The sequence below is a fragment of the Gallinula chloropus genome, assembly GCF_964237585.1.
Source record: "Gallinula chloropus genome assembly, chromosome: 1".
NCBI lineage: Eukaryota > Metazoa > Chordata > Aves > Gruiformes > Rallidae > Gallinula > Gallinula chloropus.
This window is the reverse complement of record NC_140085.1, coordinates 207,245,389-207,271,183: the sequence shown is the minus strand read 5'-3', so window position 1 is coordinate 207,271,183 and position 25,795 is coordinate 207,245,389. Positions and strand designations below refer to the sequence as shown.

The 25,795-nt window shown below is 40.8% G+C and overlaps 1 protein-coding gene across 1 annotated transcript in view; it reads right to left on the bottom strand.

Moving 5' to 3' along the window:
• Positions 1 to 96: 96 nt before the first annotated feature.
• The window catches only part of ZMYM2 (zinc finger MYM-type containing 2), a 95,638-nt gene continuing 69,939 nt past the window's right edge, over positions 97 to 25,795 (bottom strand). Inside the window, exons 13-25 of the mRNA XM_084262831.1 lie at positions 20,639 to 20,804; positions 19,694 to 19,728; positions 17,910 to 18,039; positions 17,624 to 17,739; positions 16,030 to 16,201; positions 14,247 to 14,354; positions 11,161 to 11,255; positions 9,770 to 9,938; positions 8,750 to 8,901; positions 5,170 to 5,284; positions 3,832 to 4,083; positions 3,345 to 3,465; positions 97 to 969 (exon numbers count right to left, since the gene is read on the bottom strand). Coding sequence (XP_084118957.1) covers positions 777 to 969; positions 3,345 to 3,465; positions 3,832 to 4,083; positions 5,170 to 5,284; positions 8,750 to 8,901; positions 9,770 to 9,938; positions 11,161 to 11,255; positions 14,247 to 14,354; positions 16,030 to 16,201; positions 17,624 to 17,739; positions 17,910 to 18,039; positions 19,694 to 19,728; positions 20,639 to 20,804 — 1,824 coding nt within the window. The 3' untranslated portion in view covers positions 97 to 776. The remainder of the gene's footprint in view (positions 970 to 3,344; positions 3,466 to 3,831; positions 4,084 to 5,169; positions 5,285 to 8,749; positions 8,902 to 9,769; positions 9,939 to 11,160; positions 11,256 to 14,246; positions 14,355 to 16,029; positions 16,202 to 17,623; positions 17,740 to 17,909; positions 18,040 to 19,693; positions 19,729 to 20,638; positions 20,805 to 25,795) is intronic.

Sequence of the window (25,795 nt, the reverse complement as noted above, 5' to 3'; positions counted from 1 at the left end):
TGGTTTTGTATTTTAGAAAATACATGTCTTGATGACCACATGCTTTAAGCTTATATTCATTTATTTTATATATATATATATTATTTGTAGGGGCAATTGAGAGAGAGTCACAAAATAAGGAAAGGACACTAAGGTTTTAATAAGGGCAACAAAAAATGTTTCACCAGAATAGATTCACATTACAGTACACCAATATTGACAGCATTCTCTTTTGTCTATTTTTGGTACATAAGATGGAATCTCTCTACATAACCTTATAAGGCTTCAGTAACTAAAAAGTAAAAAACCTATTAGTTTACAATTTATTTAAAAATTCTGAAAGACACAGCAAGTTCTAAACTTTAGTACTGCTACCCATACACAACCATTCGGTTTCAGAACCCATTAAAAGGGCTTCCTTTCAAGGGAGCTTCCAACAGCAGAGTTGTGCAATATAGATGTCTCTCACTACAAGGGGTGGGGGAAAAATTACACATGGCACATTCTCATTCATATTTTGCAATGTAAAAAGTTACAAACATACCTAATCAAATAAATAATAATAATAAAAAAAAAAGAATCTGAAATGTGTTTGTTATGTATCCTAAAACCACTATGCAGAATAATGGAAACTTTCACTCACAGACTATTTACATGGTAATACCCAGGTGAGGGTACACACTGCTACAAAACTCATAAAACAAAGGGTAAACTTGAAATGTTTTCCATAGTAAAGGTCTAGCAGCATGACTCTATCTAATGCTGTTTGTTTTCTTGATGGTTTTTGGAAGTTTGTTTCAATCTATGTCTTCATCCAGTTCGTAATTGTCTTTATCATAAATATCTTTTACTAGAAGAACCCGTACGAGCATGTTTTCCAAAGTGTTGCGGTCCAGGGAAGTGGCAGTGTACCAGATGGGGCTGTCGGCGGAGACAGAGCACTCTGGCTGCAGATAGAACATGTCTGTCCTCTGGTTCAGATTCTGTGGGCTACGAGGTGGGGCAAAAATGAAAGGAAATGAAAAAATAAAATAGAAGAGGGGTTAGAGAAACAGGCTCGCAGGATAAAGCAGTGCATCAGCACCTCTGACATCCTCCACACACAAAGCTCTAACTGCACTTAGGCGAGTTACAGAAAGAAGATGACTGGGAAGAAATGCAAGCTTGTTCACAGAAGGAGCTGTGATGGACCTGGCCCAAGCCCAGCCAGTCCTGCATCATCAGAGCAGCCAAAAGCCTGTGACTGAGTGAGCATACCACAGATTATTCCAGCCTCCAAAAAACCACAGCTCTTGGACTTGCTAAACCAGAAAGTACCTTCTATCTATTTAGGACCCTGACTGAAAGATCTGTGAAGAGGCCCAACACTGACACCAGTAACTGCCTGCACCACTGCCTGATGGAGCTATCTCTAAACACCGAGCCTGGGGTTCCCTTGAAAGTCAAGAATTCTGAGATGCACAGAAATATAACAAGCTAAAATTCCTCCTCCTCCTCTTTTACTTAAAAGGTTGGTCACCTAAAGTCTTCAAATCTTTCACTTTCTGACCTGTGGTATTTTGGAGTCTGTATAGGTGCTTGATCCAGCTCAGACACAGCCTCCAAGCCACCACATTGCCCAGAGAGGTAGTGGAGGCCCCATTCCTGGAGATATTCAAGGTCAGGCTTGATGGGGCTCTGAGTGACCTGATCTAGTGAAGATGTCCCTGCTTGCTCCAGGAGGTTGGACTAGATGGCCTCTAAAGGTCCCTTCCAACCTAACGCATTCTATGATTCTATACAGTCTCTTCACCTGCTGGAATGAATGTTGGCTTGTTTTGCTCTCACATAAATCAGATTAAGAGCCAGACAAAAGGCCCAAATGTGACAGTTTAAAATGTTCTAAGAAGTTAAATATTTTAACCCCCTTCCTACTTTGTTGACAAACTGGTATTTCTGTAGGAACAAGCACTGACACAGTGCTGTGAATGAGGGTCCTGGCATTTCACTGCAACTGTTCACTGATTGCCAAGTATATTTCAAACTGCTTGCATTACCTTAAATATTACATTAGTTTTACAATATTGCCTTAAATTACAATATTACCTTAAATTTTACAATAGCTTTTAAAGTGTTAAATATTTTCTTAAAATTATTTCATCAAAGATGTAAGGTGTATGTTATTGGAAATGGAACCAGGAGCAGCAAGCAGTCTGCTGCTCTAGTTGGCAATGTTGACCAGTATCTGTAAGACAGCAGGGCTTGAAACCACACCATGAACAATGATCCAAATGGGCTTAAGTGCATTGTTTTCCCCAGAATTGAGATGTTTCTAAAGAAAAATAACTTATTTGTTCTTTCCCCTCTACTTGCTGTGTAACTCAGTTCAAAAATCCAGCTTCAACTTTCAACAACACAACATTCTCCAAACTGACAGTGGATAGTGTGAAGGCAAAAAAAAAAAAAAAAAAGAAAAAACCAAACCAAACCAAAAAAATCCAACCAAAAGACCTACAACAGTTGGAATTAGCTGAGTTTATGAAAAGCAGGTGCTTGCATTACCTGACCACAACTTACTCTTGACGTGTTTCTAACATCAAATACTTGCTCTTCTGCCTAAATTGCATATGAGCTCTTTCTTCACTTTTAAGAATAAGCTGCTGTTTCCTAACACACTGGGTCTCATACATCATTTATTGTATTGTATATATGATGTGATTTCACCTCGAGTTACATAGGATCAACATTTAAATCAGTCCCTTGAATGGCTGTTCCATTTAAAGAAAAGTACTTCCCATGAAATCCTGTTTTCAAACACTTCCAAAACACTCATCTGCTAATTTCTTTTTAAAGTTGGCTAAGCTTTTCTTTTTAATATATTAATTTATGTGCAGATCAGAAGGAAACAATCTCTTTCTAAATGCTGGGTTACTGTCAGCAGTGGTTTTTTCCTACTACAAAGTATTTTAAACATGCTTTCACACTACGCATCTCAAAAGCATCTACTTTTCAAACTTTGGATAACTTAACATTAAGCAAATTCATTGTCACAGCTCTCACTGAAGAGACAGGGACCTCACAAACAGATCCCCCACTAGTAATTCTCTGCAGAGATACTTGGTGTTTCCAAGTAAGAAAACTTAATCATACAGTCACTCCCTGATGGAGTCCTTGGCAATTAACATGCAAGTACTCTGCTGCTTCCACACTTTCTGCACATCTTGTCTAGATATGGAACTGGAAACACCAATGCCTTCATTTAGGTGTTTTTCACAAGGCCTCAATCCATTCCCTGTGCTCGACTGTATTTCATGTTGCATCAAAACTTTACACTTTGTACCTGGTCAACTCCAGGCTGTTTCTGTATTAACCTGTATCATACTCACCTTTTAGACAGGTAGCACTCAAACATTTTCACAGGACATCTAGCTGGATCAGATGTGTTTTCAATTTGTTCAAATACTGGTTCATCATCTTCGTGTTTCCTTTTTCCAGTAGTAATTTTATCTTTAAGAAGAAAACAACATCTAAGCCAGAACTTTTAGCTATTTCACCTTTTCCAGTAACCTTCCCAGAGGGGACAGCCCACCAAGCACCACCATGCAGTTGTTACACACATCTGCCATCTGAAAACGCAACCTGCAGCCACAACAAAGCCACAGTATTTAAGCCTGGAGACCAGTGGGCTCAAAGAGATCATTTAATGCAGAGACCCTGGAGTCTCCATGGACCACACACTCCAATTAAAGACCTAGGAGCTGCTAAACTTTATGCATAAGCAGACCTCCAGCTTGTGGCAAGGTGCCTGGATGTCCCTCAGAGGAGCCCAGTGTGGATGCTCCTGCAATACTTATTTTGGAACTGCCATAGTACCTTCACTATCGGCTCGGCACAGGGAAGACACTTGATACCGAAGACAAGCTTTACTTTCCATCGTTAGAGGATTTTTTTTCCACTGTCTAAAAACAGTGCCAAAAGAAAGTCTTAAGTGCTGCTCCACTGTTTTCAGGCCAAAATATTTAGTGTTGAAGTAGAACAGAGTATTCAGAAGGGCAACTGGTGAATGTGATCCTAGCTGTTTAATCCTCCAAAGGTAATCTTCTTCAACTCGAGAGAATATCGACCCTTCAAAGAAAGAGTATTAGAGAAAAATCAATGGACTAGCTCATAAACTTCACAAGCATAAAAGAATCAAGTTTCTGTTTGCCACAAAATTTAACAAAATGCTCATTACAGAAGCCTCTAATAAATATATTTAATTGTTTGCCCACACCCCCAAAACCACCCTGTAAAGACACAGACGCTCAATGTCCGGAGGAGACAGTCCATGGGCAGTATCAGCACAGGCCTTTCCACAGAGAGCACATTTTCATTTCATTCCTTTGACAGCGCTGCTTACATGCAGCATTACTACATAAAGAACAAATGTTCATGGGGCTCATCTTAACAGCTTCATAAAAAGCTAATTTTGAGTTTGTTTCACTCTGCTCAGGCAAGGCCTCCAAACAGCGATACCTTCTTCCTATGGCTAATGGCCACCTCAGTTGGGAAGAACTCCTCCTAGGTTGTGCTGGAGGATAGGGAGGGCCACACGTAGAGGCCTTCCAGAGCTACAGAGAAAAAAAGACACTATCAAGAAGAGAGAAGAAAAGGGCTGGTAGGGTCTTCCTCACTTGAGAGGACTGTGACAGATGGAAGAACAGTGGATTCCACAGTTCAGCATCAATATCAATCTGCTGGGGAAAATTCTTGGGTTTTCCACAAACTGAGGATCCTCTGAAGCAGAAGGCTCATAGCAGAGACCTCTCCCAACGCAGCCAAGAAAGACTAAATACATAGCTCGTGAGCCCTACTCACACAGGCCAGTGCCTGCATGCCTGCTTCCCATCTGAGAACTCGGGTGGGCAAAAAACTCAGCTCAGGCAAAAAGTACAGGTCCAAAAGCCACTGTTTGTTAAAACCCTCTCTCCTGAAAATGGATAGTCAATTTAAGATCAACAGGTGATGGCAAAAATCAGCCCTTGCAACATGGGTTACCAAGAAACAACAACGTAAGAACAGCTACAGTCTTAATTGAACTCTTAGACGACATCGTCATGATTTTTAATCAACTACTACCACAATGCTTAAAATGTTCGTATACATCTACATGCTTAAGGACACAGAACTATTAAGAGATTAAAAACATACATGACCAAAAAAGAAAATTACCATCTGGAAGTATGCTTGGTTGCCAACTTCTAAGGATTTTGTTTAATTCCTGTTCGAACATCTGGTAGATGGGATCAATAAATATGTTGTCTTTTCGATTACTTCCATATAAATACTATAGGGAAGAGAAGGACAGAGAATATGTACAATTCCAGATTAGAACAAATCCTGTGCTACAGGGTTCTTTTTCAGTACAATGGTTGCACTTTCATAAAAATCTAAAGTGTCTAAAAATAAAGGAGTGACACTATACTGATATTCAGCATTTAGAAGGTACCCCCAATACAATGTATGTGGTAAATTTCTAATTGGATATGAATCAGAGCTTAATAACAACTCTAACATTTTTGTATAAAATGTTCTTGTGTGCAAGAACCTGTTGATTTAAATATGGATACTGACAATGCATCTTCAACACTGAAGCCTGAGGAAAAAGCCTACCCTGTGTATTTGTGGCAAAGATATGCAACAGTGCAAGAAAAGTGACAGGTTGGTGCAAGGCGCCCACCTAGTCTGCAATCTAATAACCTTAACCCTCTTGACCTTACAGACAGAAGCTCTTTTGAACTTTTACCAAGAATTACTGGCTGAGGATATGACCTTATCCTCTCTGGAGGCATTTCTAAGAAACAGAGGTTAGGCTTCTCAAATTTTCCACTGCAGTGCTAACTTGGCATGACCAAGCCTGTTGTTAGCAAACACAGCAGAGGTGACAGACACAGAAAAAGAACTCGCTTCTGGCAATGGCACCTATTTCTGAACACACACTTGAAATACAATTAAACACCATACTCATTCGTGCTGGGCAGTTCAGCATTATCTTGACTTATCTTTGTGCTTATTTTTATAAGGAAAAAATGAATGAATGTGCTTCCTAGAAGTCTCTGACACAGCATCTTCATTTAGATAACTATTTTATACAATATGTTTAGCGAATTCTTAAAAGCACAATACTCCTCAAAACATGCTTCTTTCTACATGTATCAGTCTGGATCTTATAAAGCAATTCTAAACCAGACAATACAGCTTACTATAAGCTTCACAGGGTTTGCCCCTCTGTTCCCTGGCATGTTGTCCTTCCACAAACTATTTTGCTCTGATTCGCATTAAACAGTCAGACCACACCTTGTCAGGGACACTGAAATCAAACTGGAAACTGGTTCAAAACCAATTCCTATACAAGCCTGTGGGAGCTCAACTAAAAATACTTGTTTCCTGGTTCAGAGTAAGTGTTTGGTTAAACCCTGACATCCCCAGTAGAAACTTGTGAAGCACCCTGGACCATTGGCAAGTGCAGGGTCTACAGAAGCATGATGTCATGCTGCAGACTTCTCTACTACACAATACCCAATGTGATTAGAGGGCTTGAGCACCTCCCCTATGAAGAGAGGTTGAAGGAGCTGGGCTTGTTCAGCCTAGAGAAGAGAAGGCTGTGTGGGGACCTCACTGCAGCCTTCCGTACCTGAAGGGAGCAGATAAACCTTTGACAAGGGTAGACAATGACAGGACAAGGGGGAATGGATTGAAGCTAAAGGAGAGAAGGTTTAGATTAGATATTAGGAGGAAGTTCTTTACAGGGTGAGTGGTTTGGTGCTGGAACAGGCTGCCCAGAGAGGTGGTAGATGCCCCATCCCTGGAGGTGTTCAAGGCCAGGTTGGATGGGGCCATGGGCAACCTTGTCTAGATCATGCCTGGAGGTTGGTGATCCTGCCTGTGGCAGGGGGGTTGGTACTCTGTGATCCTTGGGGTCCCTTCCAACCCAGACCAGTCTATGATTCTGTGATCTGCAGACCTCCCCATCCACACCATAACAGTGTGCTCTGCTACTCTACAAACCCTGGAGGGGGCAGGATGAGCATAAGCAGTTTCCAGCTGAGATGAGCTCTACCGAAACCGCAGGGAATGAGAGGGAATATGACATACCTCTGAATTACATAGTGGAGCACAGGCTGAATCACTGCCACAGCGCTTTCAGACAAACATCCACCAAGCTCCATCAGTCTCAGTTTTGCCCAAACCATCCCATTATTACATGTGCAAAAAAAACCCCCAAAGCCAACAAAGTCCCCAGTCTGTACTGGGACAATGAATGATGGGCACAATGCTGCAGGGGAGCAAGGCAGGCTAACATTTTCTTGGTGAATCCTTTCCACTACATGCCTGCCTGACCATGCAACAACCTTTACTTTTACGGGTGCTATTTCTCAGCACCAGTGCTTCAGATTCACCAAAACCATTATTGTTCTGCTTCCAGCCAGAAATGGTTCAATTTCAGCTGCAAATAAACCCAAACAGAGAGAAGGTACTGGTTTGATTCTGGGAGTAGTTTGTTGGAACAATGGTGTGGTTTTGTGTGTCTGGGTTCTGGTGGAGAAGGGGGGCTGTAGGGGTGGCTTCTGCAAGAAGCAGCCAGAAGCTCTCTGCAGGCCCCACAGAGCAAACACCAGCCGGCTCAAGGCTGGACCTGTCACTGACCAAGGCCAAGCCCATGAGCTACATACACTGTGTGTATTGCTACCCTGAGCTTAACGTATTTCCAATTCAAGGGGAAGAGACAGAGACTGTAGATCATGCAAGTGCAGCAGCAACAAGCTGGATCTGAAATATGCTTTGTAGGAATATTGACCAAAATGCCAAACAACAAACACCCGCTTCTCAATACAGAAAAAATAGTGGAATACTATTTATTTTAGGATCTTGAATAAAAGGTTTGTTACTTGATTCAAGTCCACTTTACTGTAAGAAAAAGTTAAGCAGGATTGCAAAGCCTGTGGCACAGCTTCCTCTCCACATCACATACATTTTTTGTGCTGCCTTTTAAATTGAATGAAATTTGTTGTGTTCTCAGCTCTGAAAATTGCTGATTTTAGCTACAATATGCTTTATGTACCAAAAATTAAGACATCCTCTGCTTAAAAGAAGCTGTAGAATAACATTTCTAATTATCTATTGCCTTCATGAACAATACATCTAAACTCAATCCCTTCTGCTTTGAAATACAATGCAACTGGATGTTGGGGGCAGAGGCATGTGTGTAGTGCAGAAAATAGAGTGGGAGTTTCCTGCACTCTACAGAAGTCTGACTGCCCACAAGATGCAATATTCAATGAAAGAGACTTCCCCAAAAGAGACACTTCAAATAGCCTGTTTCCACTACATGCTATGTAACTGCATTAAGAAAACCTTTACAGATTACTCCTTGTTGCATCCTGCTTTTACATCAAGCCACCTTTAGCAAATACAATGAAGCACAGCATTTGGAAAAACTCTGTAACTAGTAACTCTGTTAGTCTGTCATTTTGACTACAAATTCCTTCCTTTAACCCAGCAAGAAGCTTAAAATTATTACAATATACCAGTTTTCTATTTGAGTTTTCAGAATGGGTCTGCACACTCATTTTTCTATGCAGTTAGCTTTCTACAATGTGATTTACCCAGCAGCCCCTCTGTGTTCCAGATTATAGCCATTATACTAAGAGTAGCTCCTAGCCAATAAATCCACATTATCGCCATTCTTCCACTAAAATGGGTTAGAGGCAAATCAGCAGCTCTGCTTCCCGTCTCTACCACCTCTACTAACCTCCTGAATCCCGAGACACAGATAATAGATGCTGTCAGGTGCATAGTTCTCTCCATTTGGCCTTCGAATTTCATTGACAAAATGTGTCAACCCATAGTTCAACTCAGCTGAAGTATGTGATAATAAATCTTCCTTTAATTTCACAGATTTTGCTGTAAGATAAAGACAAAAAAAGCTACATTATACAACAGTATTGTTACATGGGGAGGGTGGGAATGGGTATTTCTGGACTGGAGAGTGGGAAACTGGCTTGATGTCCTCTCCACTAACCAATGAATGAGCTTAAATGTACCAAATGCTTTAAATGTTAGGTCTGTATTAAAATAATCAAAGCCACCAGGGTGAAGTCTAACTAATGAAATGCAGTATCACCCCCTGACACAGTGTCATGTCACGCACAGCTGAGGATGACTCACAAGTGGCCCAGGACGCTGAAGTGAACACAGCGCTGTAGAGGGAGATGATGAGGGAAAGGGCAGTTTCCAAAGATCCAACAGCATAATGCAAAGGTGCCAAGACACACATTGGAGCTGAAGAAGGGCAGGAGTAGCAGCCACCCCCCTTTTCCCTCACAGTACAAATGTACACACACAGGAGTGTTGCAGAAAGAGCAGCAAGACTCCATGGGAGCGAAGGTCACCTTCTATCAGCTCCACAGCCACGTAACACCAGCCCCAGAGGAAGATCGCTTTCCAGGACGAAGAGCAGGGTGTCTCTCCTTTGTAATTTAGAATGTGGCCAGAAAAGGTGTGAATTCCAAGGTGAGTTAGAATACAAAATAAAAATAGGATTTTTTTTTTTTTTTTTTTTTTTTAAAAAAGAGGTGACAAGAAGTCAGAGAAACCACAGAAGTGCTGTCCTGGCTTGCACATGTCGTGCCTTTTGAACCATGTAGGGAAAAGGGCTTTAATGGGGGGGAAGGTGGTGGTGGTAGTGGTGGGGGAAGCTGACAACCAGAGGGGTACAGCAGTTCTCCCAACCAAACACAAATCTGTACGTCAGGTTTTTGGCAATACTTACTTGATTTCAGTTCCTCTAGTTCTGGAAGCTCTTCCACTAAATGCCGTGACTTCACCCAGTGCTTCCATGCGTTTACGCCATAGGCGTACTTGAACGGGAAACTACACTCGGAGTTTTCCGAGCTGTCATCATGAGACTGGTACCCTGACACCGCTTTCCTCTTCACCCCCTGCCATCGAAACACAGTGGTTAACAACCCCACAGCTGCTGGCAGCAGCGACACCAAAGCTGGTCAGTATAAGCCAAGCTGCAGGCCGAATGACAAACTGAAGGCTCGTCATGAAGAAACAGATGCTTCATTCAGTAGGTAGTTGCTGTGCTGAACGTACTTCTAAGGACAGAATTTACTTCAGCTGACTGATGGTTCCAATTCCTCTTTCAAACTGGTTCCTAACACATGCAGGATGATTCTTGACAGTGCCATAGTGGTTGCATCGTATCATGCAACACGCACAGATGCACCAAAGAATTCAGTGTATTTGTAAGATTTTAGTTGTCTTAATGTGCAGAAAGTGAAAGGTCCTATAGATCTCTGCCAGAAGGTCAACTTTTAGGCTGCTCGAGTGACCCCATCAATGGAAAAGCCAGAACTGGGGCCAAAGTAAAGCATATCTAACAGTGGGTATATACAGATAATGTCCAGAGGACAATACTAAGAGAGTTTAGACTCCAAATTTAAAACTAGAAAGACACATTCATTCTTAGAAAGTTTTTTTTTGGAAGTTGGCTTGTTTTTTAAAGCTGCAATATCTACTGCAGTTATTGCAACAAAACTTCCAGCTTTGTGCCAGGCACCAGAAACTCTATTTCCTGTTGGTTTCCTTCCAAATAAAAGAATCTGGCTGATTTATTTTCAATGTCTAAACTCAGATTTTTGACTGAAAATAAAATCTTGGAAAATTACAAGCAAATATTATTTTTTAAAACTATTTTACATAGGAGATGCTGTAACTCCCATTTTAAGCCAAGGTAATGTCAACATTCTTCCACATTATGATTGAATTAAACCAAGAAAGCTTTGTTCAATGTATAAGGCAGAGAAGCATTACTAAGGAAAAATATATACACACTAGCACACTAAGGAAAAATATATACACACTAGCACGTTACATCAACAGTTTTACAAATTTGAAGCAAATATGGGACGAGAATTTAGAATTCACACTCCTATTAAATCCAAAAGTTAACTGCAACAAACATAGGACTCAGATTTTATTATTTGAAGTACACCACTTTACATAGTAACAGCAGGATATTAGGTATGAACAGGCAGTAGTAATGTGTTTTATAGCAATGTAAGAATGGGAACTGCATCCCCTGCCCACCCGCCCTCCATATCTTTGCCTACTTAAATTTTGTGTTTGAATTTTTTAATAGCATGAAAAAATTACCTTCTTTTTGGATCGAGGCCTTGGCTGTTCCTCATATTCTTCCCCAAAAACAGGAGGTAATAAAAACTCATTTTCTGTATCGAGCTCCTCAGTTGCTGAAAACAAATTAACAGAAACTGATTCCTAAACAACTTCTAGATAATATTGGTTTAAAAAACACAATGAGCTATATGAGTGTGCATTAACATAAGGGGTCCACAAAGCACACACAGAAACGTTACCAAAGACTGGATTTGGCAAAGAATCCCAGACTGGTTTGGGTTCAAAGGGACCACAAAGACCATCCGGTTCCAACCCCCTGCCAGGGGCAGGGACACCCTCCACTAGCCCAGGCTGCCCAAAGCCCCATCCAATGTGGCCTTGAACACTGCCAGGGAGGGGGCAGCCACAGCTTCTCTGGGCAGCCTGTGCCAGGGCCTCAGCACACTCACTGGGAAGAATTTCTTCCTTACATCTAATCTAGAATATCACAGAATATTGCAGAATATCCTGAGTTGGAAGAGACCCATGGCTCCACACAGGACTCCTGGCTCCACACAGGGCCAGCCAAGTCAGAGCATGGGACTGAGGGCATCGTCCATGCACTTCTTGAACTCAGTCAAGCTCAGTGCTGTGACCACTTCCCTGGGGAGCCTGTTCCAGTGCCTGACCACCCTGTCAGTAAAGAACCTCTTCCTAACATCCAATCTCAACCTCCCCTGCCATAAGAGATCTAAATCTCCCCTCTTTCAGTTTCAAGCCTTGTCCTGTCCCTACATGCCCTTGTAAACACTCCCTCTCCAGCTTTCATTTCAGTAATAGGAGATAAACCTATCCTTATTTTGAAAGTAAGGTAAAGCTATCAAAATGTTTATTTCTAAATAAATTGTAAAGGATCCAATGCTCAGCATTTTCAAGCACCATCTCAAGTCATAGACTTATATACTAGGTTGGGTTGGGTTGGAAGGGACCTCAAAGATCATCTAGTTCCAACCTGCTGCTACAAGCATGGACACTCTCCACTAGACCAAGTCACTAAGGCAAGATTTCTTAGTACAAACTCTTACACAGTTTTTCATGCCCAGGCAGTCTTTATTATTAAGAAGTTTAAGTTATGAGAATGAGCAGCTAAGAGTGGAAAAGATACAAACTAACTTACTACGTGTACTTTTGTCCACACATTTTTGTCATTGCTACTAATATTTTATATAGCACATTACACTTGGTTAAAAACATTAAGAATTGGAATGCAAACTCTCTCAGAGAAACTGGCTTTAGTCCGTATTTGTACAAGTGGTGGAGGTCTAGGTCACGATGGTTATTACAGTAATTCTGGTAAACAGATAGATGGTAACATGTCAAAATACTATTTATTTAACATTTCAGGGGTAGGATGAGAGACTATTTCAGGCAACACAGCAGAATGAGAATATGAATGCATTTAATGTTGCAAGTTCCACCTTTATTTGCTGTACTGAAGATGGTTCATCCCTCATTTATCCATCAGTGTCTTCATCCAAAACTGAATGATCTTCTGACAGTCTGATTTCACCACATCACTACTCAAGACACCAAACCGGTCCCGATTCAACAGCCTGACATGCAATGACTTAAGAACTCTGCCCCAGACTAAACACCAGTCCTCCTCCAACTACCATGAAGAATCTCATCTCAGAACTTCAGTGCAATCAATGTCTATTACAAACTGCTACTGTTTACTACTCCACTTGGGTTTTTTTTCTTCCATAGCTTTTTCTTTGTCATGTATCAACCCTCACTTACAAAGAGGGTTAAAAATCTCGTGTGCATCTGACTAAACTTCTTTAGACTAACCCCTAGACTTGATCTTTAAATTAGACATACAGAAAACTGAGAAACCCAGGTTGGGCATCTAGTGTAGATATCTATGGCACAAGGCAGGAGATTTTCCCCATCAGATATAAAAGCTATCCAGGGGAGGTATGAGTGACATGTCCAAGAGATGTTATGTCAAGAGAGAGACTAGCTACAGGCAGGATCCAGGAGCTTTCTTGGATCTCGGATTGATTAGGACAACGTGCAAGGAAACAAACAGCATTGCCTGCATTCTGTAGCATGGTAGAAACTGTAACACATGAACCCAAGACCTTCTTTCAAGAAAGGTCTTCAGGTAGTGATTGATATTCCTGCTAATACCCCTAATAACCTAATAACCCTTCCTTTTTCAAATACAGGCATGGACGCTAACAAGAGACTAAAAGATAACCAGGGGATGTGCAGGATGCCAGCAGTTTTCTAACAAACTTAAGTTGGAAATTTGCCCTTTTGCAATTTCTGGTCAAAACCACTGCTGTCCATGGAAACACCTGGTGTCTGAAGAATGCATTCATGTCCTGGTTCCGCTCAGGACCGACTTCACTTTTGCAAAGAGCCAGCTCAGCTCATCCAAGGGTGTTTCCATACCATGTGACATCATGCCCCCATAATGGGGCTGGTCAGGGAGGGGCAGGTCTGCGTGGCTCTGGGACAGTCTGAGTGCTGCCAGTAGTCAGGTCGGGTCCTTAAGTCAATCTGAGTGCATTCATAGGGTTGGTAAAGTTCTGTGTGTTATCACCCTGTGTGTGTTCTGTCACAGGGCTCTGTTGTGGTTGTTCCCCAATCCCTGTGCTGTGTCAGTAAATGTCGTTCTCCCAACCCATGGGGCTTTGCCTGTTTCTCCTCCCATGGGAGGGGTGAGCAAATGAGCAAGCAGCTTGTGGTGCTAAGCCGCTGCCTGGGGCTGAATCATGACAATTACTGTTTTCCATGACACATGCCATCTCAGCCTCTGAGCCTTCAAAATGGCATCCCTAAATCCATGTCCAAACCCAAGCGACACAGCCAAGTTTGTTTGTGGAATGTTAATTCCCCTTTTCTTTGCATCGTTTCAAATACCATATTTAGAAAGATGGAGGAACTGATTCAGAAGCCCCCAGTCTTGCAAAGGCATGGCAAAGGTCTACCTAACACAGTCAGTCATGCGAGTCTTGCAATCACATTAAGTTTCTCTGAAAGGATGAAGAATCAAGACACAGTGGCTGCCCACAATGTCTATTTCACAATATACATTCAAATGACAGAAAAAATACCTCTGGGAAAGTCTATTTCAATATCAAGGTCTGGTTCATATGGAACATCAGGCAAGCTTGTTCGTGCCTCTGATTCTGAGTTTAGTAGACTTGACTCAACTACCGCACCTGTAAATAAACAAATTTTTTTTAGTAAGGTAAATCTCTCATAGTTTAACCAACAGATGGATTAGCCAAAACAGGGCAGATTTAGAACACTGGAAGCTGAGTGGTTACAAAGCTGCTTGTTCTCATCACCATCCTAGGTTTCGTTTTTGGGTTCTCAGACGTACTTCGCCAATCTGATTTCCTTCAAACAGAAGAGACACTTCCTAGCCCATCTGTCCTCATGAAGATGAATCAGCAAAGCACTTGTATAGAAAATGAAGTACAGGGAAATCAGGGTACCAGTCAATCACAGAACTCAAACAAGACTGACAAACTTAACTATTTTTCTACAAGATTCTGCCCACAACAGAACAGGCTTTCAAGCCTGAGGGAGAGATCCTCCAAAAGCAAACAAGGCAGGCAGACAGAGAGAAACAGAAGCTCAACCTCTTTCTAGCTTCTGGCAATGACAGATTTCTCCAAATTCAGTTCTCTGCAAATGAGCAAGCTCTGATCCCCTACATCTAATCATTCAGCCAGCAGTACTTCGCAGACAGGAGCAAGGAACTGCAAATGACAGTCTTGTAGCACTACTGAAATGTTCGGCTTCAGTCAGGAAATGGCAACAGTTTGGAGAACTCTAAGCCTCCTGGGACTGCAGCACTGCTTGCCCCCTATATACCAGACACAAAGCGTAAGATCATGTCATTTATCAACACCCTTTAAGAGGCCTGTTGAAATAACTTGGAAAAAAACCCCCAAATTTCACCCAAGTAATGGAAAAACCTTAAAAATCTACATTTTGGAAGAGAAGGCAAGTTCTCCTTAGAAGGTACAAGAAGTGACTTGTGAATTTTCACAGGCAGAGACAGAAAAGAGGGGCAAAGAGGTATGTGCACTGCAAAAATATCATCACAGGATATGCAGGATTTTTGATCATCAGCTATAAAGTTGTCCCAGACAGTTCTCTCCTTTCAGGTAAGCTGCTGGCATGACAACCCATTTCAGCACCACAACCACAATGATCTATCAGCTGATGCATTACTATCTTCAAAGAAATGATACTTGCAGGTCAGGATCAATCAAGAGTGAAAGCATCATTAGGTCACCTGGTTTTGCTGACCTCAGTTCCAGTTTTAATAGTCCCTGATTCCCCAATCCCAATGTAAAATCTGCCTAAAGTGTTCCTACAAAGAGATCCGATCTCTGTCCTATCCCACCTTGTTCAGAGAGAGTTGTGTTCACACCTGTAAGACAGATACAAAGATCACTTCTGCTAAACTTTTGACTTGAGTTTTCCTGGGAGGAAGAATGGATTGGGTTTTGGCTTGGTTTGAGTTATGCTGAGAGGAAAACACGTGTGTGCAGTCTTGGATGGTTGGCTGCTGCCAGCCAAGGAGCTGGGGCAAGCAAAGGTAATGCCTGTGCTTTTAAAGACAAAGGTCTGGTACAGCACACCGAAATCATGCTACAGACTTCACAAAATTCTCCATATTTCCAATATTTCTGTATTCCTAAAATTACCTTTCAAAATGTTGAAATAAGTAAGACTTCAACTTAATACAAGAACTCAGTAATAGCACTGTTGTTCTCCAAGTCTCTTTCCCTAAGAGAAACCTCCACTTTGACCCCTCTCTCGATTCACACACATCTACCCCAGCACTCTAGAGAGTAAAAAAGTCAGTAGAAAACTCACCAGCCATGTCAGAAGCTTCAGCTTTTCCATCATGTTCAGGCACCATCCCTGACAAGTTCAGTAGCTCAGTTTCCAGAGGATTTGAGGGCACTTTTTCCCTCAGCTCTTCTATTGCTGCAAGGGTTTTCTCACTGCTCTCCAGAGGGGTGGGCACGAAAACTGGTACTGGCACCTATGCAGGCAGGAAGAGAGGTAATTATAAAAGAAAAAACAAAACCAAACCCCAGCGCTGCATCCACAGCAGTCAACACAGAACCTCACTCTACACCCCTCTTCTAAAAGACAGAGTTAATAGATTAGAAACATACCACTTCAGTGTGATGTTGACATGTTAAAAAATTCAATATAAACGATTGTGAACAGATGGGAAAGCAGGAAAGGGTACAGGATATAAAAAAACCCACCCAAGCCCTAAACATGACAAAATCCAGTGGATGAAAGAAAGAACAGAAGGGACTCTGAAGCTTCAAACCTGACTAACTTCAGACTAACAGTCTGGATAAATCAACATCCTCTTTTAGTCATTTGCTTGTGGCACAAAATTTTCAGCATGCAGGATTCAGTTCCACCATTTCGATGAGATTTGCTACATAAGCAGTAACAAATTTAACTTGGACTTTGTTTTGCTGGAATAAGGTTCAGGTTTTTTCTGCTTTTCTTTTAGTAGGTCAAGAGAGGTCCTTCTCCCCCTCTACTCTGCCCTGGTGAGACCACACCTAGAATATTGTGTCCAGTTCTGGGCCCCTCAGATCAAAAAGGACACAGAACTCCTTGAAGGAGTCCAGCACAGGGCCACTAAAGTGATTAAGAGAGTGGAACATCTTCCTTGTGAGTACAGGCTGAGAGAGCTGAGCCTCTTTAGCATGGAGAAGAGGAGACTGAGGGGTGACTTTGTTAATATTTATAATTACGTAAAGGGTGAGAGTCAGGAGGATGGAGCCAGACTCTTCTCAGCGATGGCCAGTGATAGGACAAGGGGCAAGGGGTGTAAGCTGGAGCATAGGAAGTTCCATGTGAATATAAGGAGGAACTTTTTCAGTCTCAGGGTGATGGAGTACTGGAACAGGCTGCCCAGGGGGGGTTGTGGAGTCTCCTTCTCTGGAGACATTCAAACCCCACCTGGATGTGTGCCGATTTAGTCTGGGTGATCCTGCTCTGGCAGAGGGTTGGACTAGATGATCTTTCGAGGTCCCTTCTAACTCCTAACATCCTGTGGTTCTGTGTGATTCTGTGATTCTTCCTTCTGTTTATCCCACACAACCACCCTTCCCCAACAAAACCTTTCAGTTTCCCTGCTACCCAAACATATCTTGCTGCTTAACCCTTATTCAGCAAACTCAGCATCTTTCAGAACTATTCCTAAAAATTTCAGCAGCACAAGATTTTCCCATGGAAAAGCAGACAGATAGGACCTAAGGAATGATCAAGAAATTAAATGCTACTGTCAGATTTCAAATGCTTTTTCAAGAAATAGCAGTGCCACAAGCTGCAATCCTTTAAATGGACCAGACTGACAGCAGTCAACACCAAAAAGCAGTCCCACACATGCATTTGAATTGATGCTAATTATAAATGAAGCTAAAATCTCACTTACAGGAATAGGAATCGTTGTAGGAACAGGAATATTTTGACTATACATGTTCATAGGCACCGGAACATAGACAGGTACAGGAATAGGCACTGGGACATACTCTTTTTTCCAATCATCTTCTATTAAAAGAAAAAAGAAAAAGGCAAACACTGCCAGGTACTTAAATATATTTTACACCTGCAGTTTAGGGAAAAAAAATCAGAGTATTTGCAATATGTTCCAAGGCAGTAACAGTTAACAAAAATCTGCAATGAAGAAATGAGCAGCTGCAGTAGAGTTCAAGAGTTACCTGTCTGGCAAGACTTTGTCTGCATATGAGGTTTACAGTAGGTGGCTTTCGTCATTGTCAAAGGCTTGCAAAGAACTGCCTTGTTCTTCATTTCTCTGTTTGGTGTTGGAGAAGGTGGTGGTGCTGAGCCCTACAGAGAGGCAAATAAAAGAGAAAGTGCTGCTGCATCACACTGACTTCAGCACAAAGCTCTTGATTTAAGGTATCAGTCAATACTTCCCATATAGGAGATACCAAAGAGAAGCTCACAACAAGATAGTGCAACAGCACCAACTATAATCCTGCATTTCTAGTAATGAGCTGTCATGACCAGGAAGGTAACAGTTGTATTTTGCTCCATCAGGGCTAATACCTTATAGCTCCTTTTTCTTTTTTAGATTTCAGATACTCTTAAGATATTATATTTTTTTATTGTGCAATTTAAAAAGTGCAATTTTAAAGTGCAATTTAAACTCTTACATAACTGAAAAGATACTTTTAGCTGTAAAAAGAATTCACTGTAAGTAGAATATCAAATTTTTGGCTCAAGGGCTAACCTTCTTGAATTATGCTGTGATCCAAAGATCACGTTTTTAAAAACCACCCTTATTTCTAGAGAAAATAGTACCTCTAAACACTTTTTGACTGCAAAGTATGCGCATCATGAACTTGGAGCTCCCTCTGCTGGCCCTAGGATACTAACAACCAACACCTGGGAACATCAGGGAATGCTCAAACTGCATCCTTACAGCCAACAGGTAAAGCCCCTCTTGTGCCAGACATGGGCTTTGTTCACTGGCACCTGTTTTGGAACTTGATTTAAGAAACAGGCTGGCACTTCTCTTTGGTCAGATGCAGTAAGACCAGCTCCACATTTCCTTTTAAATATGAAAAGAAAGCCAAGTTCGAAGAACAGCATATGCTTTCCAAAATGTATTTTAAAAAAGCTTTATCATAAGCAGCTTTTATATGATCTTTAAAATTGTATGGGCTGAATTAACATCACTGGAAGCTATCAAACATAAAATATGAGACTCTAGTTACCTGAGAAACCTTGCTGCCTTTTTCATTAATGTATTTTGTAACACCATCAAAATACTTTCACTTAAATCTAAGTTTTACCTTACAGGTGTCAATTTGCATTAAAAAGGCGAGTCAATTTTTTCCATGGAAAAATAGGCACTGCTGAGACCTTCCATGCGACAAACAAATCAAAACAAAACTCAGTTTCAAATAAAATACATTAACTGTAAAAATTATTATTAATAATACTTTTAACAAGCCAAAAAAGCCTGAAAATCAGACTTAAGGCTGCTGCTCCACTCATGATCCCAACCCTCCCAGGCAGCAATCCTGCAGAGGGTTATGCTTCTCTATTTGGTTACCTGCAGCGAAGTCAATCAGACTGGGAATTACAACTGAAGATCTGAGGGTTTATTTTCAGCTTTTCAAAGCTGAGATGCACCCTTAATATTCTAAGCTACCCGTGAAATTCTCTTCCCTTTCTACACTCAGTAAATCCACCTCTTCAGTCTAAACTTGTGACTAAGGTACACATAGGCTGCGGATTAACTTTTAAGCAACACTTCCATGCCCTACAGATGTAAAATGGATTGCTGATGATTTGGTTTCCCAGAACACACTGGAAAGATTAAATTTTGAAAAGACTAAAAAAGCCTCAATAAATTTAGCTTCGCACCGTTCAAAGACACTATTTTTTTAACAGCATCCCTTCTAAGCCACCAGGATTTCACATTTTATATACACATAATTATGTTGTAGGTATGTTAAATATATGTACTTACTGTTATTTTTGTTCGGGGGGTTTGACAGCCCTGATCTAAAAATGTAAGAAAACATTTTTAGAAAACTTTTTTGCATTTTCAGAATGAAAGCAAATTTCAATCAGCAACTCAGACAACATCTACCTGCAGGATAATATTAAATTAACAGCCCTGATTACTTAGGGAGAGAAGTGCATACAAGACTTGTCACTCACTGGCACCTTACTACTCTGGCACTGAACCTTATACAAAGGTAAATGCTACATCAATGCTCTGTCCAAATGAGAATATAGTCTCTCAGAAAAATAAATAAATACCAAGATGTTTAAATGTGGAAACAGCTGTGCAGAGAAGCTGTGTTGCTACAATTAATTAAAAACCTGATTTATTTAAACTTTGCCTGACTTGCCAAATAAACCACATAAACAAACACGCATTCGGTCCCCATCAGTAAATGTACATGGTACCTGTTGCCAACAACAAAAAATCCAATGTCTTCCTGTTATCTAGATACTTTAATTCCATTATCATTTAGTTTCAATTTAATTTATTTCCTTTTAATTCCATTTTTTTCATTCTTAGTGCATTGATCTGTTCTTTGTGACCAAAACCCATTTTGAGAAGTGTTTCCACAGAGCAAGTAATGACAAACCAGAGCGCGAGAGACAAACTTCTGCTGTCCCCATAAAGATGCAACACTGAAATTACACCGAACCTGAAAAGATTTGTTTTTAAAAAAGCGATTGCAAAGCTGTTTGATTACCTGACAACGTTTCAGTGCTTGAAAAAGCAATAAAATAAAGAGCTAAGATAAAAGCCAGCAAGCAGCTCCATGGTGCCTCTATAATAAGAAGGGTAATCCCAAGCACGGTTTATTACAACAAATCAATAATTCATGCAACTTCACATTTTTCATTTAAAGGAAGCATCTTGTTTGCTGCTCAGCAGCCACGAAGCAGCACGTACCATAGTGTAGGTTCTCTGGTCCTTTCTGGGTTGCCAGATTGGGTTCGTTTTGCTGACAGTAGAAACGCAGCAAACAGTGCTGATCACAGAAGTGTTTCATTTCTCCACGCCACTGCACTTTCTCTTTGAGGGTTCCTTGCGACTTACAACAGTCACACCGGGCAGCCTTAATGCAAAGGAAGATTTGGACATTTTTGAACAAGACTTGGAAAAATAGGGTTTTTTTTCTACTTTTTAAAAGCTTCTGTTTTTAAGAGGACTGAAGAATCGTTACCACTACACAGTTATGTCTCGCTCATGTAGGCTCTATGAGTTTACATTACTAACTGGTGAATGAATACAGGCACATCTGTCACTATTCTCAATTGTTTGCTGGGTATTAACACTCAGAACAATTCTGCTTTGTTTTACTATGTCTTTAAAAATTGCTCATTTCTAGACAGCAAAAAATTAGTTTTATGGCATCAATTGTAATTAATTCCACTGAAGCATTCTGCGAAACGAGCAGAAAGCAAGTGAGACTCCTTAAAGATCCTCCTGAACAAGGACAAATAAACTTGGGGTTTTTTCCCCAAAACAAAAAGTTTGGGTGGTTATTTTTAATTCACAAACAGAATCACTTCTCTAGGTATCAAATCAGAACCCTTTTAGCATACGTAACTTTTATGTTTCCTTAGTACTCTGACAATCATTTTAGATTCCAATTATTTAGCCAATCAAAATTTTTCCTAGGATTTATAGACAACAGCTCTCAAACTAAGGAGCTTTCCACAAAATCTACCTATCACGTAACTTGAAACTCAGACCTTTGCTCTTTCATACCCCTAGCTAAACATTAAGTAACACACCTTTCACTAGCCTATATACTAATTTCAGGAGGCATCACTAAGACATTGTTTTTCTTCAAAATAGATTCCACTGAATCTAATTAGCCACACTATAAATTATTATCTGCACAGCAGAGGCTCCAGTTTCAGATTTTCAGTAAGCAAAGAAATGTTTGCACTACCGCTTGATATTGTTTACAACCTCCATCCTAAAGCTGTCTTTATAAAGCACAGAGCCTTTATGGATGCTCAGGAATCCAAAATAAGCCAACCTAGTAATACAGCCAGGAGAGGAAGAGGGAAGTTATGACAATATGCAACATAAAACATTAATACGTAAAACCATACACAACATTGCAGTTATGCACAAGGCTCTGATGGCTAAAAAAAACTAATATAAATGATCCAACTGCAGTTATTGCAACTCCAAAAAAAATATCAACAGGCCAATTAGTTCAAATTTTAAAAAGTATTTAAATGTTGAGCTCCTTTTCTGCACTTGGAGAGTCTGGCACCACCCTCTGGGAACGCAGGAAGCTCAGCGCTCAGCTGCAGTTTTCGAATATTCAAGACAATAGAGACACACTTGATTCTAACAGTATAACCAGCTTAAAAATATTCCACAACATCCCCTTTAGATGTGTTAGTGGGCCTGGGTGCAGTTGAAGCTGTGGCTTTGGGCTGCCCCCGCCCTCCCTGGCAAGACAAGTGCCCCTTCCCCTGCTCTGCGCCCGTGTCAGCAGCAGTGCTACACACAGAGACCCAGCAGCACTCCCTCAATCTTCTGCTGGTCTGACCCACAGCTCATTTTGCAGCAGAGACGTTCTCACAGGGACAAAAGAGGAAGGTTTTTTCTCCGGAGGGTGCAGGGAAGATGAAGAAGTGTGGAGTGTTGCCAAAAGAGCCTACATTTACCAGTTCAGAGCAACTGTGAATTCACACCTTTGATGCAAATGCAGCTTCCAAAGCCATCAGAAGGCAGAAATACCAGCAGGACAGTCAAATTTTAAATCTCAAGCCCACCTAACACTATTGAGAATGACAGCTGACCCAGGAACAGAAAATCCCACCTATTCTGACCTGCTAGCGCTCTGCTGACTACCAAAGCAGCACTTTCTGCTCAATTTTCTCTCTCCATCAAAGCAAGAAAAAGGTGATAAATCTTGTCAAATGCAGCAAACTGCAGCCTTCCTGCAATTGTTTCCTTCCTCTCCAGGTTCTGCTCTTTCATTTATGCCTTTGAGTAAGTGTATTACTGTCTCTCCTGGGCTCCTACTAAGGGCTTCCACACAGAAATTATTACTCCTTAGTCAGCCCAAGCTCCTTTCACAAGGATGCTTCAGTACTCAACCCTACACGTGGTGGACTTGGCAGTGCTAGGTTTATGGTTGGACTCAATGATGTTAAAGATATTTTCCAACCTAAACAATCCTATTTACCACACCATAATTCCATTATTTCTGTAACTCTGCTTGCAGTCAGTATGATGCACCCTTCCCTGCACTGGAGCTTCTCACCACCTTCTTGCTCTCCCCACCACACTGATCATTAACAGAAAGCAGAATTGTGAATTCACGATTTTCTGCTCCTTTCCTCCTTCCTCCCTCTTTCCATTTGGTTTTATTTGGGACACTGGCACTACACGTTATTTCATTCTCTAAAACACCTACCTTCAAGTTTGCTCTCTCTCTGTGTTTCCATAAAGTCCATCTATACTTTATACTCTAATTCTTTACCACTTCATGACTGCTTTGGATCCAGTTCTTTTCCCAGGTCCAACTTCAACACGTTCAAATGGGCATAGAGCCTTGTATAAATCACTGATGTTTGCCCCAAACTTGGTTTAAAAAACAAAGTTTTCACATGTGGAGCTTTTACTTACGTTTTTTATCCTGCAGTGACCTGTTCCTAATGTTCTCTGATGATTTGGACTGGTACTAATTTGACCTAATCTCAGCCATCTATTCTGAGTTCAATCCACAGCGAGTAAGAAACGAGAGATGTTTCCAGAGCATGAGTGATTGGAAGAGAAGAGAAGGTCAACAGTTCTGAAACAGTACCTGCTCGAAACGGAGATGCCTAACTACACAATGGCTGAATTCAGACAAGAGAAATTCCCCAAGGTTGTCTTGCTGCCTCTGCCATTAAGATTAATGCTGGCGCTGTCGTTTCGAGTTTCAGCACTGCTGACATTGCTATCTGAGCTCAGCAGCCACAACAATTTTTCTATGCCTTGGACTGTAGTTGCCCACCTCCTACTCAGTCTTTGCTAAAGACACCTGACCTCCACTGAGTACGCAGCCATCACCACACATTCTAATCAATACTCCACCGTAGCCCCGAATGACCTGTGAGCGCACTTCAGCTCCAGTATTTTCAGCAGTGTTTCACAGTGTGTATTTAAAGGAATAGACTTCTGTTCTCAGAACTGTATATTCTTTTTCAAGGTACTTTCAATGCTCTAGTATAAAGAGCATCAAATGATTGAAACTGTCATCAAACATCGGGCTACTAAAATATTTATATTCAAATTTCCCAGGTATTTTTCAGATCAACATCCAAACCATGGCATGCAACTCAAGTTTACAGAAGGAGCTTTAATAACAGGGAGCTAACCTCAAAACACTGAAAGTTTTCTCTCTCATTTTAGAGGTGTGCAGACAACACAGAGTAGAAATTTCCTCAGAACTCAGCACCATCTGGTAACTGCAGCTATCACCCAACAGATGATCTGGACCAAACTATTCTCCCACGTTTCAAACCCTTCTACTGGGTTTGAGGAACACTTCTACCTAAGTCTGATGTGCTTCTAATACTTCTAGGTAACAGTCTGTTGTGCTTCTACTCTTGTTTCTGGCTTTATGAGAAGAGAATTCTGTCATTCAGGGAAGCTCTCTCATAATCCTTAATGATTTTTAGAAGTGAAGATGTTTTCCAGATAACACTACATGAGAAAGATGTGTCCATAAAAAAAAGTAGACAAAGAAGATGGAGACAAACATTTGTTTAATGAACAGAATGCTGGTGTTAAAACATTACTAGGTAATTACTACTTATTTCTCTTCATGTATACATCCATTAAAACTCAAAAATAACACTGGACATTGCATTAATGAGACAAAGCTCATACATATGTAACTATTCTTTTGAGTAGCTAATAGACAAAACAGCATATGAAGTACAAATTCGGGGAGGGATCAGTATCTATTCTGTCTTCCTATATTTTGATCATTATCTATTTATGGCTAGGTCAGAACATTAGCTAAGAACATACTACCAAATCTGAGATATCTGGAGTGACCTTTATAATGAGGGAGAAGTTACCAGCAAGGATGTAAAGGGTGTGGGAGAGAACAATTTTAGCAAAACACATGACTTCCCAAAACCTATTACGTGTGTTCCCCATGTAATAAATCCCAAACTTTTATAACCAGAACTGAATTAGGGAAAGGCTTTAAGAAACATTTGGAAAAAAATAACCAACAATTCAGTATCATGTAATGGTACTTCCATTAGCAAGCATAAGATTCAAAAAGCAAAACCATCTAACACTTCAATATCATCAAAAGAACCAAAATTCACTAGTTACCAGCATGTCTGTTTGGATTACATTGCCTTTTCACGGCATCGTGTCTAACTCTCCTGTACCACAGTACCACCAGCATTTCTTAAGCAGACTTAATGGGCCAGTTAAGTTACTGTCTTCTCCCACAGATCAGAAAAATAACCAACCTCAAGTCGGTTTTCAAGTGTTTCTCAAACCTGAATGAGAGGTACAAGCTTCTGTATAAGTCTATATATATGCAATTAGTTTGCTACACACACCATCCCCCTGCCCATATTCTTTCTTGAATCACCAAGAGATTTGTAAAGCACGCCAAAGCTTTATTAGGCACTCTATGAGAAGGCACTTTTTATGCAGGGATCTATTTCACCCCATTCCCCAAGTTTTATGGCATAGAGATTAAGTATTACTCTATGAAGTTAACGTTTAGTAAGTTTTAAGAACTTGGCAGTCAAGCTTTGTCACCCTATTTTCACATGAGTTGGAAGGAACATTCTGGTCTTCAGCAGTTCTCTTTCAGGAATATCTAACAGGACCCTGCGTACATTATCCAAAAGAAAGACTTCACAGAGTTTGGCTCTAATACTTCTGCAACCAGCCATTTCAAAATATCAGATATGTCTTCAGATTCAGTTCTTTAATAGTAGGTAGATCATCTTGAATTACAGGACTTGTATCTAGATCTCTAAACATTTCAGGCTTTTTACTGCCTTCCAGACTGTGTACAGAGTTTGGTAAGGTGATGAATTTTGTACAATTGCATCC